The sequence below is a fragment of the Athene noctua genome, chromosome 1, assembly GCF_965140245.1.
Source record: "Athene noctua chromosome 1, bAthNoc1.hap1.1, whole genome shotgun sequence".
Classification (NCBI taxonomy): Eukaryota; Metazoa; Chordata; class Aves; order Strigiformes; family Strigidae; genus Athene; species Athene noctua.
The window spans coordinates 198,486,583-198,500,128 of NC_134037.1; the positions used below are offsets into that span (position 1 = coordinate 198,486,583).

A 13,546-nucleotide genomic window follows, 5' to 3' on the forward strand; every position below is an offset into this window, starting at 1 on the left:
CTTTTGTTTTAGCTTTACAGAAGTATATTTGACTGTAGTCACAGTAAGAAAATAAGAGGGAGGAGATCAAAGAATATTGACCAAATGATACTTTAAGGCAAATTATATGACTATAAAGAAAACATCTGACGTTCAGCCTCTCACAGAGGCTACATATGTTTTCACAAAGCAATTGAATGACAGATTTATGTCTTGTCCAGATTCATTTTTTTATGCAATGTTGGGAACAGGAGAGTTTGTTATTCTTCTCTTTTCAAAGCTATAGGATAAGTTTTGGTTCAAGCACTGGGGAGAGAAAGCCTCAAATAAAGGGGCTCTTGGCTCTGACTATTTCATTTCCAAAACTTTGTCTTTTTTTTTTTTTTTCATCCTTATTAACTAATAAAAGTAACTTTTCCCTCCTACAAGCTTTGTTACATTCTTTACTAATTTGTTGGTTTCTGTCTGTAGATGGACTGGGTAAGGCTGATGCATCCTGTTATTTTGAAAAAAAATAAAATTACTGCCCATGTAGCTTGAGAGAGTAGTGTTTGAATAAAACTCATTGGTGAGCACTGACACTTAAAAGAATCTGCCCAAAGTCTCTCGTAGAGATGACATATAAAGTAACAAAGCTTACAATAGTGATAAGAAGATTAAACATTAATAAAGGAAGGAAAAGACAATACTGGAACAATCAGTTAATCTCAGAACATTAAATTAAAATAAATTATTTGTTTACAAGCTCTAAAACATGATGGACTCTACCATCATAATATACAGAACCTGGTTAATATGCTAACTAAGGTTCATGAGGGCAACAGTGGCTAATATTAAAGTATTCTTATAAACAAAGATTCTAAAATATCATTAGAAGGCCAATGTAGTGCATTTAGTCTTTTTTTCTTTTAAATTATATCAGTAATTCAGGTGAATTAGTTTTAATATTCTGACAGCTTCAAACATGGCTGCATGAGCAGCTCTATTGGTAGGACAGTCTGGGAGCTGGAAAGCTCTACTTGGCAGAGGATGACAAGTGAGTGCTGCAGTCCCAGAGTGTTGTTTTGGCACAGCAGATCTAAATGAACTGCATTTTGTGTTCCTCATAAATCCTGCTCTCCAGCCATTTCCTTGCTATCTGATGAATTATCTTTCTGTTTTCTTACTTCCTTGATTACTTGTGTGCAATGACTTCATTGCCCTTGTCCAAATTCATAGCAAAGTGGTGAGGAACTTAATTTGATTTTTTTTGTTGTTCATGCAAGAATCTAATAATTATTTTCTGTTGTTGTTATTAATAAGATAAACATTTAATCAAATCTTGAAAATAGACACTGGCTGTCTATCTAATAATGTATTTATCCTGCATTAATTGTGCTAATTTGTTATCACTTCAGGCTTTTTGTTCAATCAGGGTAGGAGAGGCTGAGGGTTTTTTAAAAACGGTTTTAGAATGAGGCTTTAATGTTTCAGAAATAGATCATACTGCATACAAAATGCTTTACTTCTGATTGTGAAAAACTGATTGTTTAATAATTCAAAAGTGTAAAGCACTTCTTTTAAAACATACTAAAGCATGTTTACTATAATAAATGTTACTTACAAAGTCATGTTTAAAATAAAACATTATTTTACTAACCTTTTCGTCTTTGATCTTGCTTTACTTAGATATTTTTTAATTTTTAAATTATTTTAATTTTAAAATTTTTTTAGTAATTTTAATAATTTTCTCATGGTAATTGCTATCACTCTTAGATGACTCAGTTCTTAGGGTTTTACTACAGAAAGCTTTATAGATGCTGTATGTAGCCACAACTAGACTAGATATCTAGAAAGCTGAATATCTAGATTTTGAAGCTTTGTTTTAGTGTATGTAAAAACTTTGAACTATAAACCCATTATCCTGAAGGGGCTGCATGACATAAAACACCTGCTAGATATTGACACTGAAAATGTTTTGGGGTGAAGGAAAAGTTCAAACCATTTTTTAATGTATAGTATATGATGTGGTATTTCTATTATGTTCTTTAAACATTAACTGTTTAGCAATTTTATGGTTTGGATATGAACATGGATGTTTGCAATGAAGTCTCTTCTAAACTGGTCCTGGCTTAGGCATTAGTTTCCAGAGATCCATGCATCTGTCTTTTCCTTTCCATTTATAAAACTTGCATTATTACTCTATAATGTGTGAAGCATAATTTTTGGTACAATCCACCATACTTTGATAATTGTAGTTTGATTTTATTTTATTTGTAATGAAGCCTTCATATCTATGCAGCATTGAAATAGGTATTCCTAAGACTGCCTAAGAAATCCATGCCTTGCAAAAGCATCTTCCTGTGGGGATGCAGAACTCCCAAGGCATAAGGCCTTTTTTAATATATGTATCTTCTAGAGCTGTGCTATTGTAGAAATACAAACTCCACAGCATTACTGTTTATTGATACTACTTTCAGCATCCTAATGTAGAACTGGAACTCTGTGTAAGTAGGTCTTCCCTTTAAAGTAGAAAAATCCTCCTTTCTGTCCTCAAGTGCTAAGTTTTTCTACCTAGGTAGGGGTAGGTCTTCAATCAGAAGTGTAGCCATATCCCCTGAGTATCTAGCATACCTGAAGGCCTAGTTTTCTCAAATACCTCAAGATTGCATAAACTGCCACCACTACCAAAATTGATAGTCCCATCTAAATTGATAGTCCCTTCTAGTCCTTTTGTTCAAGTATCTCTTGTGTTAGTTCATGAGTTTGTGTGATTGCAGTGAACCTGATGAGAAAGATTTACTTTTTTAAATTTTTTCCCTTGAGCTAATTGTAACCAAGATCAGGACTTCCCTCCATGTGCTTAATGGGGAGAGCACCTCCAGCATGGACCAGTTTCAGCCACTACAGAGGGGCATCCTCAGCAGGATATTCTTTTGTTGTACATTACAGCAAATAATTCCTGCATCTTTGTGCGGGAGAATCAATTTGCACACATGTGTAATGTATTCCTCAAGTATCAACTTAATTAAGATAGTATTTCACGTGCACTGTGTTAAATACAATTCTGAAATAATCAAGTTCACCTTAACATAATACTAAATTTGACACATTTACATTTGACACATTTGGCCTCTTCTTTCCCTTTTAACTTTTTTGTGGCACCGTTAACCATCTTTGTTTCCTTGTCTGCAGCTTCTTCCTTTTTTCAAGGAATATTTCCATCAGAAGTATAAAATCTCTTCTGTTATTAAAGTGTGTTTTCTTTAGAGTGCATTTTGCTTAATATTGTCACGTGACAGATTTGCAAGATTGACTTGAAAAGGTTGAGTCTTCATAAAGAAGCCTGAGTGAATGGAATCTAAGCCAGTCACTTCACAGGGAAGTTTAGAAACTCTTAAGATTATTCAAGTTTCTCCCTTCCCATTTATTTTGCTTTTCATTTAGGATAACTTATGAATAATTAACCTGTGTATCTAAACAGCAAAGAAATGCTATTAACTATTCTCTCCTACTCATTTTCTGCAAAAAGTGAGCATGGTGGCAAAACAGAAAAGACTGAAAGAAGTTTATTAGGGTGTAAAGCAAGTTCTGTACCGAAAAGCACTCTTGATCATAGTAGAACAAACACTGGCAGCGCTGTCTCTGTATAGCTAGGTGTAGACATATTGCATTTCTCTACATCTTAACTACTGCACTTTGTCTGGGCCCCAGCCCTCTATGATAGAGACTCTAGGGAACTGGCTAAGTTAAAATCTGGAACATCTCTTTCAGACTTGAAATTTGATTTCAGGTGACAGTGTCCTTTGGTTCGTAATGTGATATGTACAGTTTCAAATACCATACTCCTTTCTTGTATGTGGAGGTCAAGCTTCCATCTTATCTGCTATGACAATACTTTCTATCAAGTTTCATATTTTGTTTATACTTCCTTTACACTAAAGGCACAAACAGACATCTTTTTGTGGTTTAAGAAAGTCTGTCCTTTGTTTTGTGGTTTGCACAGCAATGTGCGTACAGTTTAGTGCTGTTGCCTGTGGGACCAAACACAGAAGCCATTAGGTATTGTGAGTTTCTGAGAATGAAAACAGGCCTTCAAAAACCATCCTTTCTACCGTTATGCTGCGTCTAATGTTGCTCCTGCTTTTCTGCTTGAATGTGTGGCAGTGCTGCATCCTCCTGTTGGTGTGCCTGAGCTGGTCATGGTGCAGAGTAAGGGCTGCTTTTTTGGACTCATATTTTCAGTATTGAGTGTAGGTGTTTGCTGAATGATTCCAGAAGAGAATTACTGCTGAAAGGGGTGCTGTAGAATTATCATGCCCCAGGCAAATCTTTTTTTATCCCACATGTCCTTAAATTCCCTTTAAAGTCAAGTGTGTCTAAAATGTGATAAATTAACAGGAATTGGCACCTGCAGACTTAAATGTTTGGGTTTCTATCAATTTTTGGTGCATTTCTGTGTGTATCTTTTGGGTATTTTTATTTGTAGATGGAGTTATTGATAACTATTTTGTTCTGTTTCTGCAGATGGAAAGTAGCTTTAATCTGGCACTGCTGGATGGTGACAAAAATATTTTAGTCTTTGACCGCAGTGTTCAATATGCAATTTATACCATTACTGCTTGTCTTCTGCCTTTTGGGTCAGTGAGAGTAGTTCCTTATAATTTTTGTAGTGATTTTAAAAGAATGTTATTTGTTTGTATCATAATATACTGGATATAGCATTAATTGTTTAACCATAAGAGTTTTATTGCATATAATGTGCTGTAATATTTATGTGTTGCTTTGTCTCTTGCAGATCTAGAAATGGCAATTGCATATTGGAATTTAGTCTTGACAGGAAGGTTTAAATTTCTAGATCTTTGGAATAAATTTTTGTTGGTAAGTATTCCTTCCTAACTGTCTTAGTCCACAATAGTCTGGCTTGTAGGCTGTGTGCTTACAATAAAGAAAATGACAGGATATCTAAATACTTCCTTCAAACTTTTTCATTTTTGAAAACTGAAAATAGTCTTAAGTCAAGCCAAACTAAATCTTCTTTATATAATTTTCTGAGAAGAATGCAAAAAGATGTAGCAAAGCAGTAGAGCATTCTGCTTGCTTGATCCTGTATCCTCCTACTTGTGAAAGCTTCTGCATGAAAGGAAGACATGACTGTAGGTTGAACCTATGTAGTCTTTATTCTCAAGACAGCTGTGGTTATTGTCAACCATGTATTTTACCATGCTCTGCCTTTTGTGGTATTAATGCATGAACTCAGTCTTTTTTAAATGTCAATTCTGTTATGTCTGACTTAACCTGAGAGACTTTTCTTTTTAAGCAAAAGTTCTTGTCTGAGTAATTATTTTGACTTTTTTTTTTTTTTTTTTTTTTTTTAGATAATAGTTGTGAACTGATCTTGACAGTTTTCTCTTACCAGTGCAATTCTGTGGGCAATGGAGTAGAGATGCATAAATTAAACTTTAGAAATTGCAAAATATTCTTATTAAAGACCTGATTCACTCATCCACTCATCCATGTTTCTACATTTGCATTTCTATGTCCTTGCAAAAAAACTCCTTACCTAACATTACATAATATATAATATATATTTAATTTTTTCCCTCAATTTATCATCTTATCTGTTGTTTAGGAGAATTAAGAAGTCTTTCTGCATTTTGTCCCATAATCACCTGTGCTTAATAGAGGAAGTGTATAATTTTTGCAGTGTTTTCTGAAATTTTTTGGACAGTATATTTATTTTATGCACCGAATAATGTACCAGTTTCATCAAGAGAACTTGTGAAAACATTTTGTATTTTAACTGCCTTAATACACTGAACACATCTAAATTTGTATCTATAGATGTAACTGAAGAAAAATCTTTTTTTCTCACTTACGTGATGAAGTTTGTTACAGTGGACTGTTCTGCAGATCTCTACTTCAAGCAATAATCTAGATGATCTGGTATACAGTGTCTTTGCTACAAATATTTAACCTGAATATTTGCTTTAGAGGAAATGTTTAGATTTTAGAAATTCTGCTTAAGAAGCAAGATAGGACTCGTTAGGATGGGGCTTTTTTGGTTTGCTTTAAGGAACCTTTTCCAGAAGGTATGTTTGCTTGTCATATTTTTTGCAGTCAAGATACAGCTGTTGGCTTGAGTGAGAGGACGTGTTTGCTGTTGCGTTGGACAGCAACCTCATTTTGATCAGGTTTCAGATTTTTGAAATGCAGTTTGTTCTTCTCAATACTTTAGAGTACTACTGCTTAAAAAAAAAACAACTAAACAGCACCTCACCCCACAATACAAAACCAAACCCACTAACAGCCCCAACCCTTCACGGAGCAAGTCTTATCATGCAATTGCAACTTTTTTACTGCAAATGAAAATTAGGTGTTAAAATTTAATTCCCTATTAATCACCTGCTATCCTCAGGTAATAAAGCAGTATCAACAGATGAAGGGAGATGTGATTGATCCGACTTGATCCTACAGCTCACAACTGCTTATGTTTCCCCACACGCTGTCTTCTTGGGAGGGCTAATTTTAAAAGCTGAGAAGAGAATGCTGACTAGGACTGAAGTTTTTCAGAGTGCTGCTTAAACTGGCCAGGGTGGCAACAACTATTTGTGAATGGGGAGTGATCCAGAAAGAATGCATTTGAAATCAGTTAGGGAGGCAGTTGTGGAGAATAGGACAGGCTGGGCAGAAGTGGAGCAAATGCAGGTAGTGCATCATGGCGAAGGAGAGAATAGCTGAAGAGAGGCTGGAAGGCAATCTGGGAATGAGAAGAATGTAGGTGCAACTGTAACCAACAAGTTGAAAGAGAGACAGGGTAAGCATAAGGAAAAAGGGGCTCAAGTTGAAATGACAGAATGCTAACCCATGGCTGTACAGTTTCAGAACCTGGAATAAATGCTATTAAGCAGAAATTTAAAGTGCATTGGGTTTATTCTTTTCCATAACAAGTTAGAAACACGTATTCTAAAAACAGAATGGAAGAAATAAGACAGCTATCAAAGCCTTCTTACACTTTTTTGTCTTCTTTAGTTGCAGTTTGTTTTGTAGCTTTCTTTGGAAGCTCTGAACCTTATTAAAAAAAAAAAAAAGAAAAAAAAGAAAAAGAAATACTTGTAAAATGTGTATTTCTTTATATGTCAATATAAAATACTACTGTGTAGTTTGGAGATATTTTGGATTGAACAGTACCATTTTTCCTCCTTTATAGGAACATCATAAAAGATCAATTCCAAAAGATACTTGGAATCTTTTGTTAGACTTCGGAAATATGATTGCAGATGATATGTCCAACTATGATGAAGAAGGTAAGCAGTACTTGATTATCTTCAAAAACTGGTACCGCAGAATTAAAATATTGCTATAAACAAACAGAACATGCTGCTATGTCTGTCTTAATTTGTTTACTGTTAGAGGTTTAGCTGCAAATGTAGTGTCATACTTGTTGCCAAAACAGTAATGATAAGAAGGTTAACTAGTTAGCTGTAATATGTAAATAGAAGTAAAGATACTGTCACATCATGAGATATAGCACATGCTATTTGAACCTGTTAATGCTGCAAGAGTCTGTGAAACTGTATTTTTTTGTACAAAAGCGCTGCTAACTGCAAGGAAATACATCATTTTTCTATGCAAAATTGTCTACGTGAGCATTTTTTTTGCTATCCTAAAAGCAATTTACACCTGTTACTACTAATCCTGCAAATCCTAATACATATCCTAAGTTATGAATAGCTCTAATAGAAATGCCATGGTTTTGCTATCAACTAATGTTTATCAACTTTGAAGTCTGGATTGTGCTTTAAAGACATTTTGTTTGTACTAAGAACTATTGCTGCAAGAAGATATTCAAATGCTTAATGTATTAATTAGTTGCTTTTTTCAAGTTTTATCATGTCATGCATGTTAAAGCTAGACTAGGCCAGAAATGTCAAAGTGAGATTCTGATCCTTTGTATTTAGAGACTACACCAATTTATTGCTGTTAACAACATATTAATTTCTGAATTGCTTCAGGAGCGTGGCCTGTTCTTATAGATGATTTTGTGGAATATGCACGACCAGTAGTCACAGGAGGAAAACGTAAAACTTCCTAACCTCAGACGTGTCGATATGGACTAAACGTGTGCTCTGAACTGCATTAGGTAATGAAGATTTGTTGACTGATGACTGTGCACATTGTTGCTGGTGTCAGTGGTCGTGATGAGATTCTGCAGACAAAACAGAAATTCCTCCTTTCTGCCTAAAGAAAATGTTGGCTGACTTGTGGATGCTCCAAGAACAAACTCAGAAGATAGTCCAGGCTGTTTGTAGGCTATTGACTTCAATTATTGTACTGGTTGTATCATATAGGATGTAGATTTTGCATGATTTTATACTTCAGAGAAGTTTAACTAGAGGCCATTTTATTAAAGTTTTGACAGCACAGCATGCCATTCAGTTCATGATCCAAAGTGACCACCAGCAGTTACATAAATAAAACTGTATTATATTGTACCTATATTAAAAGCAGTATTTGTGGTATATAAATTAAATCCCTAAATAAAACTTATGCAGTATGTTGTATTTTTATAAAAGTTAGTTCTGTGGATCTGTCCTAATAGAGAATTGTAACAAAACAGGAAAACACTTATGCTTTTTTTACTTGCTGCCAAAATTTTAAATTTGTATTTTTAAGTCCTATATTTATAGATTGATTACATCCAGCCTTTTGTTTTCTCCCAGTGAGATTAACTTCCTCATTATTCTTGAAGTGCTTGTACATATAACAGTAGCATCGCTGAGGAAGGCCTGCTGCTCTATGCTATGTTGCAACTCCAGCTTTTTTAATTAACCATTTTAAAGTAGATATTAAATAACCAAAGATGCTGTTATAATTCATGTTTGATAATCATAGTTCAGTTAGTCTTCAATTATGTGTTTTATTTATTTTAAATAATGAACTGGTAGAATATAACTTTTAGTTTTATTTGTAGTCTGAAACATATCATAAATTCTAGCTAAATGCAACATAGTTACAAATGCAATTCCTGGCACTTCTCACAGAAAATAAATGTGAATAAGCCCAAAGACTTAACTATTTGGCTTCCACTTTGGAGAAATATTTAGGGGTAAGGTGACTTTGTAGTAAGGATGATAAGCATTCGTGCCTCTGGTTGTATTACGCATTCAATTTTATTTATTTAATGAAAAAAAAAAGTAAATTAACACAGTATCATTGATCTCAAGGCTTATGGAATTGGACTAGTTTTCACCAAATCTGAATTTGTTCGGTCATTCCCTTCTCCCCTTTCACCAGACATCTATTATAAACTGTACAGAGGTCAGTCTCCTCTTTCTCAATAGTGTCTTCCAATGCCTAAGCACAAAATAGTTTTACCAGAAACTATTCAACATGTCTTCACACAGGGCTCTTTTAAATGCTACCTCATCAAAATGAGTTTCATAGCCACTGTAAAAGTTTGTTAAAGAGTTGCTAAAGTGTATGTACAGCTATGATCAATATATTTTCTGTAATCAGAGCTGAATAGATGCAAGAATTCTGAAGAAAATAGTGCATTAAGTTATATAATTTATATCTGTTGGGATCGTATCAGATCATTTAAGTACTGCATGACATCATACTATTTTATTTTGTAGTTGTGAGAGTGTGAAAGCTTACAATATTCTCTTAAACTCTAATATTTAGAGTTTCATATAAGCAGTCAGCTTTCATTTACGTCAACGCAGCCTACAAGAGCAAATGTACATGCTGCGTACAGAAAGATTACCTTAATTCTTCCACTTGAATTTCAGTTGTGCATGATATATAAAAAGCAGGATTAGGACATATTTAAACAAATTAGCAGATTTTCTGTTAATAAGAATATAGCAGGCAAGTTACAAATGCCCCATGAGTGATGTATTATTAGTAGTCTTTTTACCCTAAGCAGTATTTGTAGATGTTAGATCTTGCATGGCAGCCACTGGATGTCAGTGTCTCAGTCTTCAGATGCCTCTCTCTTCTGTGTAGAGTTAAGGAGTAACATTAAGCCAAATTATTACTTTCTGACTACATCTTTTTAGAGGGGTATTTGTGTACATAAGTCCAGGTATTCCGCAGAAATCAACAGAGATTTAAAAACAGTATTATGCTCTTTTTTATTGCATTTTATTTGCCTGCTTTCCCTTCCCCAAACAAGCCGTTTCTATATATGTCCTGTAGGCTGTGGTGAATGTGTAACATCTCATAACATCAAGTGCATTTATCCAGCCAAAAGTAGTGGAATGCTTGTTATTCACACAATTGCCACTTAAAATATATAGCTATAATATAACTGACCAGAAGTACTTTAATCTATTGTTATGTGATGTAACTGAGTAGTTTCATAGCGGTAGAGCCTGTGAAATATTTGTTCATGCTGAGAACTCCTTCAAATCAATCTGATGAACCTTTTAAAATAAATAGAGCATAAAAAACGCATGTGAGTTGAGGGGTTTTTGCCTTGTTAATCTGAGGAAGAAGGAAGGTTCTTAGCACAGTATTCAGTTTCTATTTATACACAGTTACTCACTTACTCTTAAGCCTCATTCCTGTGAGGATCCTTCATGGAAGACACCTTCCAACAGAGGAAGACTGGGCAAAATACTCTCAAAGTAGGAGTTGGTCCTTATCAGCCAGCTTCCTAGGAGTAATACACTTCTTTTGTTCCTAGTCTTCTACCCATTTGAAACCATGTATGCATTTTACACTCCCAGAAATAATAGCATGGGGTTATACCTTCACACTTGAACAAATAAACTGCCTTCAAATTATGAGTACCTTATGTATTTTAATAATTGCTGCTGCCCACCGTTCCACTCTACAGGGCACTCTGACTTGCTTTTTAAGAAAGCTGGTACAGTGGTAGCACTTAGGCTGATCGACTTATAAATGGTACAGATGTCTTCAAGTTGTTCAGTGCATACAGTATTAGTTCCTAGACATGCTGTATGTATTTTTAAACTTGGTGCCAAGTTGTTTGGTTTTACATCCTAGAGTGTTTGAAACTGAGCCACAGGATTTGTACTTGCCAAGTCTAAATTTAAATGTAACTTATCATGTATGTCATGCTGAGGAGAGCAGACCTGCAGGCATCTGTTCATTCAATGCACCTGAGAGATTTGTTGCTGAGTAAGCTGTATGTGTGTAAATTTTGTGGCAATGGAAAAAGGAATAAATGGACTGTCAACATAAAGGATTTGAAGTCAGTGATGTGAGGTGTCTGTATGGTTTTTGTCAGCTTTCTGCTTTGGAAGCTTTGCAAAGACTGCTGGGTTTTTTTGTTTTCTGGTTAATTTATTAGATTCTTGCGTTATTATTTGATCAGACAGAAGAGGGCAAGGATGTAATTAATTTTTGAGCGGTTATAATAAATGTCTGTTTTGCTCATCTGTGCCATCTTTAAGCTTTTAAGCAGCTCGCTGTGTTTAGCTGCAGTGCAGCATCCGCTACGTGTACCTGCTAGTGACCAAACTCCCTGTAATTTGTGTCATTAGTTTGTACTGGCAATGAGAGGTGTAACTGCAGGGAAAGTCTTGCTCAGTCCTAGGCTCTGAGCTCTGCAGAAGAAGCAGCATGCTCAGAAGTCTGTGCAAAGACCTTCAGAGGTATGTATTCAACTGTCCTTAATTCTCTTCAGAAAATTTAAATCAAAACAAGTAAGTTGTCCTCTGTACTCTCCCAGCTGGCATCCATCTCCAGTGGTTTCACCAATGACTGGCTGCTTTGGTATCACATGAGTCTGTCTTCCTTCTCCGATAAGTGAAATTTCTGATGCAGATACTTGAACCATGACAACCTTTTCCTTTCAAGTGTCAGCACCAGTAGCTTCCCTCAGCTGATGCCAGCCAGCATCTGGCACACCAAAAGGCATAACCCTTCTGAAAGGGAAAAAGCATCATGTTTTACAACCATAAGAACTTTTTTTAAAAAAATATTTAACAAAACTTTTTTTCGGGCCTTTGCGTCATGTACAGTATGCTGGGTAGAATTACATGAGGATGACACACCTCTAAAATGGGCTTTTTTGTTACAAACTTTTGACAGAGGGGCCTGCAACTGCAGTTGTTGCTACAACCACAGACAGAATATTGCGTATTTCAGACATGGGTACATGTTCACCTCTTAATGAGAAATGCTTGGGGAAGCTTAAGGGCATTCAAATTCTGATTGAGTATAATTACTGGGATATTTCCTCTTGTTGGTATGTATACTTGACAAATTCCCATGTGTTTTTTCTTGTCCCTCTTTTACAAGAAGGGAAATGCTCTATTTGTTGTTAGGCAAACCCTATAGGCTTCATGTCATGACATAGGCTTGAAGGTAAAGAAGAAAGAAGTTCATGCTGTGGTGTTAAAGGAATATTTTTTCCTTTAAGGCAGTGGTGTAAAGTGCTATGAAAATGATTCATCCCCCTATTAAAGAATTGAGGAAAACCAGTCTATTTCTTCCTGGATCTCAATGAATGTCTTCTATAATTAGTATAATTCCTAAAGGAATGATCCTGTTGCCAAAGTGGAGCCCTTCAGTAGTGGCAAAAATGCAGCTCTGACTGAAGTCTGACACCCACTGGGTATCAGCCTTGCTTTCCAGGATGTGGCTCTGCATCCTTTGGATGGGTGAACTTGGAATCAAGAGCATTTCTCTGCTGAATGTCTTTGGATGGCAGAAGCATCACTCACTCATGAGTGAAGAACCGGGGGTGTCGTCTTTTACCTTAAAATGCTGAAGGGTTTGTGTTGATAGGGCAGTCTCAACACGTGCTCCATTTGCTGGTTCATTTATTCATAAAAGACAGCAGTGCCTGCCATAGAGTCCTCTCTAGGGTGGTGGAGATCATCGATTCGCATCCCCTCAGGTGGAGGAGGCAGGTGGAGCCATGTTTGTTGAAGGCTGGTTTAATGTTCTCATGTAGGGTTTCAAATGCAGTTGAGCTGAAACAACAGCATGTTGCCAGCAACACGAACAAGTCTCTTCACTGTCCCAACTTCCCTTTCCTTTTGTTCTGGATTCTCCCCATCCGAAAGCAGTCATATGTACACGAATGAGAGGACTCCGAAGCTGCATTTTTATCTGATTTAACATTTATCAAACATTTTTTGCTAGCTCTATTTGTGTTTTTTTCCTGTTGTGAATATATTATAAGTGAATACTTACCCATCTCAATGGAGTTACTGTATTTTGGTTGTTTAAGACATGCAAGTATATTTTACAAGTAATTTTCTCCTTTGGGGGGAGTAGGGGTAGATATCAGTGCACCTAACCTACCTCTGCCCAGAAAGATCATAGTGGCTCGAAGTACCGGTTGAAAAGGACATCATGTGCGATTAACAAACTAGATAAAAACTAAATTCTTTGTTGTGTGTTCTGCTTTGCAGAGCTGAAAAATAGAAATTCTATGAAATTTTCTCTGGGTTTTCATTATAGCCCTTTCTCTAAAGCCAAAGATTTTACTCCTAATTTGGGCTGTGTTACAAGCAGCCAAGCGTGCATGCAACAGGGTAAAGTCCACAGAAGGCAAAAGGGCAGTTCAACTGCCAGCCACATTCAGAAGGAAGAGATAAATGGA

The 13,546-nt window shown here is 35.7% G+C and overlaps 1 protein-coding gene across 4 annotated transcripts in view; it reads left to right on the forward strand.

The window, feature by feature from the left end:
* Positions 1–11,467, forward strand: part of DCUN1D2 (defective in cullin neddylation 1 domain containing 2) — a 28,300-nt gene extending 16,833 nt beyond the window's left edge. For 3 of the 4 annotated variants that reach the window (XM_074909817.1, XM_074909832.1, XM_074909842.1), the window contains exons 5-7: positions 4,757–4,839; positions 7,169–7,265; positions 7,974–11,463. In XM_074909817.1, the coding sequence (XP_074765918.1) occupies positions 4,757–4,839; positions 7,169–7,265; positions 7,974–8,053 (260 nt within the window). In that variant the 3' untranslated portion in view covers positions 8,054–11,463. Of the gene's footprint in view, positions 1–4,756; positions 4,840–7,168; positions 7,266–7,973 lie in introns of all 4 variants that reach the window. The other variant, XM_074909823.1, reaches the window with a different exon arrangement.
* The last annotated feature ends 2,079 nt before the right edge of the window (positions 11,468–13,546 follow it).